The following is a 2908-nucleotide window of genomic DNA, read 5'->3' as shown; positions in this document are numbered from 1 at the left end:
AGAAGAAACGAGGTGGCTGTGGTGGACAAGCAATCAACCGTAGGTGAAAGGTGGTGTGAACAAAGCTGAAGGGGAGAGGAAAGCTGGAGATCTGGTCAGCCAGGATCAATCGACGACTAGAAATCCAAGGGTGTCAAGCAGAATCGTCATGCAAGCACCTAAGAATGTTTCAGATCAGGTCAAGAGAGGGAGGGGGGGATTCCGAGGGGGACGGGGTAAATTTCAACATCCACCGGGGAGGAACGAACAGAGCGAGCAAAGGGCTGTAGCCCCCACAAAAGGAAGGAAAGGGAGAGGAGAGGACATGGCCCGCCAGCTTAACGATGGCGAGGCTTCAAGCCTGTCAGTCTCTGCAGCCTCGGGCAAGTTAGCAGAGGTAAAGATCACTGTGGACGAGGACGGGAAGGCTACTGTGAAACTCTCGCTGCTCAAGGAGTCGCCAGCTAAGAGACCGGATCCTAATAGCTCTGCTCAGAAGCCCAAGGCAAAGGAGGTCTCAATGTTCGAACGAACCCGCAGTATGCTCGTTGAGACGATGCGCCGCGAGGAGGGTTCCAAGCAGGCTGTCAACACAAGGAAGTTGTTCGAGCACATCAAGGCCTTCTTTGTGCAGGCAGAGCCGACGATCGAGGAGAAGATTGCTCAGATGATCAAGGCAGGACTTGAGCGCGAGCATGACGATGGTTCAGCGAAAGAGGACCAGGACGGAGGGCAGAGTGCCGCTCTCGACGAGAAGGTGGCTGTGGAGCTCTGTCTTGAGTGCCAACAGATCAGCAAGCTGCTGCGAGATGCGCTGGGCATGCTTCTCCTGCAGAGTGAGCCGTTCGGAGACAAGCCCATCCTGCCGGTCCTCGACATGCTGGTCAAGGTGTACGAGTGGGAGAAGAACTTCCAGCCGTCGTTTGAGGATCCGCCGGTCTGGTCTACCGGTGAGACTGTTTCAGAGCCGAACTTGGAGGTCTTGCGGCAGACGATCAAGCCTTACCTACAGAGGCTGGCGGTGCCGCCCGGTGTGAAGGAGGACAGGAACCGAGTGCTGTCCTTCCTGTCAGAGTTCGCCCAGTCGTTCTTCAAGAAGAAGAACTTCGGGCCTGTTGAACTTCTCAAGTTCGGCTCCATCTCAGCCAATCTTGACACTCCCAACTCCGACATGGACTTGACACTGAGAATCCACGGAGAAATCCCGCATGAGTACATGCTGAAGCCCAGGAAGGGATCGGACAAGCCTGTTTGCAGCCGATGCAAGGCCAGCGGGCACACGGCGGAGCAGTGCCCCAACAAGACCAAAGAGGAAGGAGGGCCCGAGAGCACCGAGGGGAACGGCACACCTGCGATGGAGAACAATCGTAGTGATGGAGAGCAGGAAGCAGACGACAACGACGATGACGTTATCGTAGATCATGACGGCCACGTGGATGACGACGACGAAGAGCCTGGCCAGGTCATCGACAAGAAGACCATCCTCCTGGAATTCAGCAAGAAACTTCGACGGGAGAACTCCAAGAACCTCTCGGTCTGGGCCGTGATCCACTCGAGAGTTCCGATCGTGAAGATCTCAGACCAGACGTCGGGCGTCCACTGCGACATCTCGATGCAGAACGACCTCAGCCTGTACAAGGATGCTTTGCTTCGCTCCTACGTCAAGATCGACAGTCGCTTCCAGAAGCTCGTGGCGCTTGTCAAGACCTGGGCGAAGGCGAGGGCGATCAATGATGCGGCTGCTCACACTCTCAACTCCTTCGGGTACACGCTGCTGATCATCCAGTTCCTCCAGGTCTGCTCGCCCCCAGTCTTCCCCAACCTTCAGAGTGCAGTGATCGAGTTCAAGGGCAACCGGTACGAGATCCCAGAGCCAGTCGCTGTGGTTGACAACCTGGAAATCCGTTACCACGGCTGTAATGGACCCGATCATGACGACATCGCCCATCTGGTCGGGTATGGTGAGGCCAACACCAGCTCGGTGGAGCAGCTCCTTGTTCAGTTCTTGCACTTCATTGCTGTGAAGCTCGATCTTGACAAGCACTGCGTCTGTGTGCGCGAGGGAAACTTGAAGGATGCGGACAAGTCTCAGTTCAAGCACAAACATCCCCCGCACATGTGCATCGAAGATCCGTTCGACCCTAAGGACAACGTCGCGCGATCCCTGACCGATCGATCCGTCAAGACAGTCAAAGTTGAGTTCCTCCGGGCCCACGAGGTGATGAGTCGGACGGGAGACTTCCGCAAGTGAGTTGACACTCTCCTCCTCTTGATGAAGCCGCTGACGTGCGCGCAGGTTATGTCACAAGACCCCCAAGGGAGCGGAGCTCTTACCTGACCACGACACTGACGCTCTCGCCGCCGCCGCTGCTGCTGCAGTGACGAGAGGTCGAGGAAAGTTTGCCTCTCCTCAGGTGAGGAGGGGTCCCCCGGTACCTGAGGGGAACAGGTCAGCCCGTCCTCAGCCAAGGCATCCAAGTCAAGGTGAGCAGCGAGGTCAGGCCGAGACTGCCAGGTCCGGTTTCGCAGCATCTTCTAGACAGCACCAGCAGCAGTACATGAGCTTTCAACAACAGCAGCGCGCTCAGCAGCAGCAGCAGCAGCAGCAGCAGCAGCAGCAGCAGCTCCGTCAACAGCAACTTCAACAACTGCACCACAAGCAGCAACAGCAACAGCAACAGCAACAGCAACAGCAGCACATGATGAATATTAATTCGCAGCAGATGCAGAGGCAGAGGCGGGAAAATCAAAGCAACGCCCAACATCACCCTAAGCAGCAACACTATCAGCAGCAGCAGCAGCAGCAGCAGCAGCAGCAGCATCAACAGCAGCAGCACCATTCACACCAGCACCAGCACCAGCACCAGCACCAGCTGCACTTTCAGCAGAATGTCCAGCAGCATTCCCAGCAGCACCTTGGGTATCAACA

General features: G+C 56.5%; 3 protein-coding genes across 3 annotated transcripts; all 3 read left to right on the top strand.

Moving 5' to 3' along the window:
- Nucleotides 1-216: 216 nt before the first annotated feature.
- Nucleotides 217-963, top strand: GUITHDRAFT_156737 (hypothetical protein; the record flags this gene model as incomplete). The annotated part of the gene is made up of 1 exon (XM_005817769.1): nt 217-963. A coding segment is annotated over exon 1 (629 nt), but the record flags the coding sequence as incomplete, so codon positions are not given.
- A 568-nt stretch (nt 964-1531) lies between these two features.
- GUITHDRAFT_51872 (hypothetical protein) lies at nt 1532-1798 on the top strand (the record flags this gene model as incomplete). Its single annotated transcript, XM_005817768.1, has 1 exon — nt 1532-1798. A coding segment is annotated over one exon (267 nt), but the record flags the coding sequence as incomplete, so codon positions are not given.
- A 114-nt stretch (nt 1799-1912) lies between these two features.
- GUITHDRAFT_59080 (hypothetical protein) lies at nt 1913-2218 on the top strand (the record flags this gene model as incomplete). Its single annotated transcript, XM_005817767.1, has 1 exon — nt 1913-2218. A coding segment is annotated over one exon (306 nt), but the record flags the coding sequence as incomplete, so codon positions are not given.
- Between the last annotated feature and the right edge of the window lie 690 nt (nt 2219-2908).

The sequence above is a fragment of the Guillardia theta genome (genome assembly GCF_000315625.1).
Source record: "Guillardia theta CCMP2712 unplaced genomic scaffold GUITHscaffold_585, whole genome shotgun sequence".
Classification (NCBI taxonomy): Eukaryota; class Cryptophyceae; order Pyrenomonadales; family Geminigeraceae; genus Guillardia; species Guillardia theta.
This window is presented reverse-complemented; position numbering and strand designations above follow the sequence as displayed.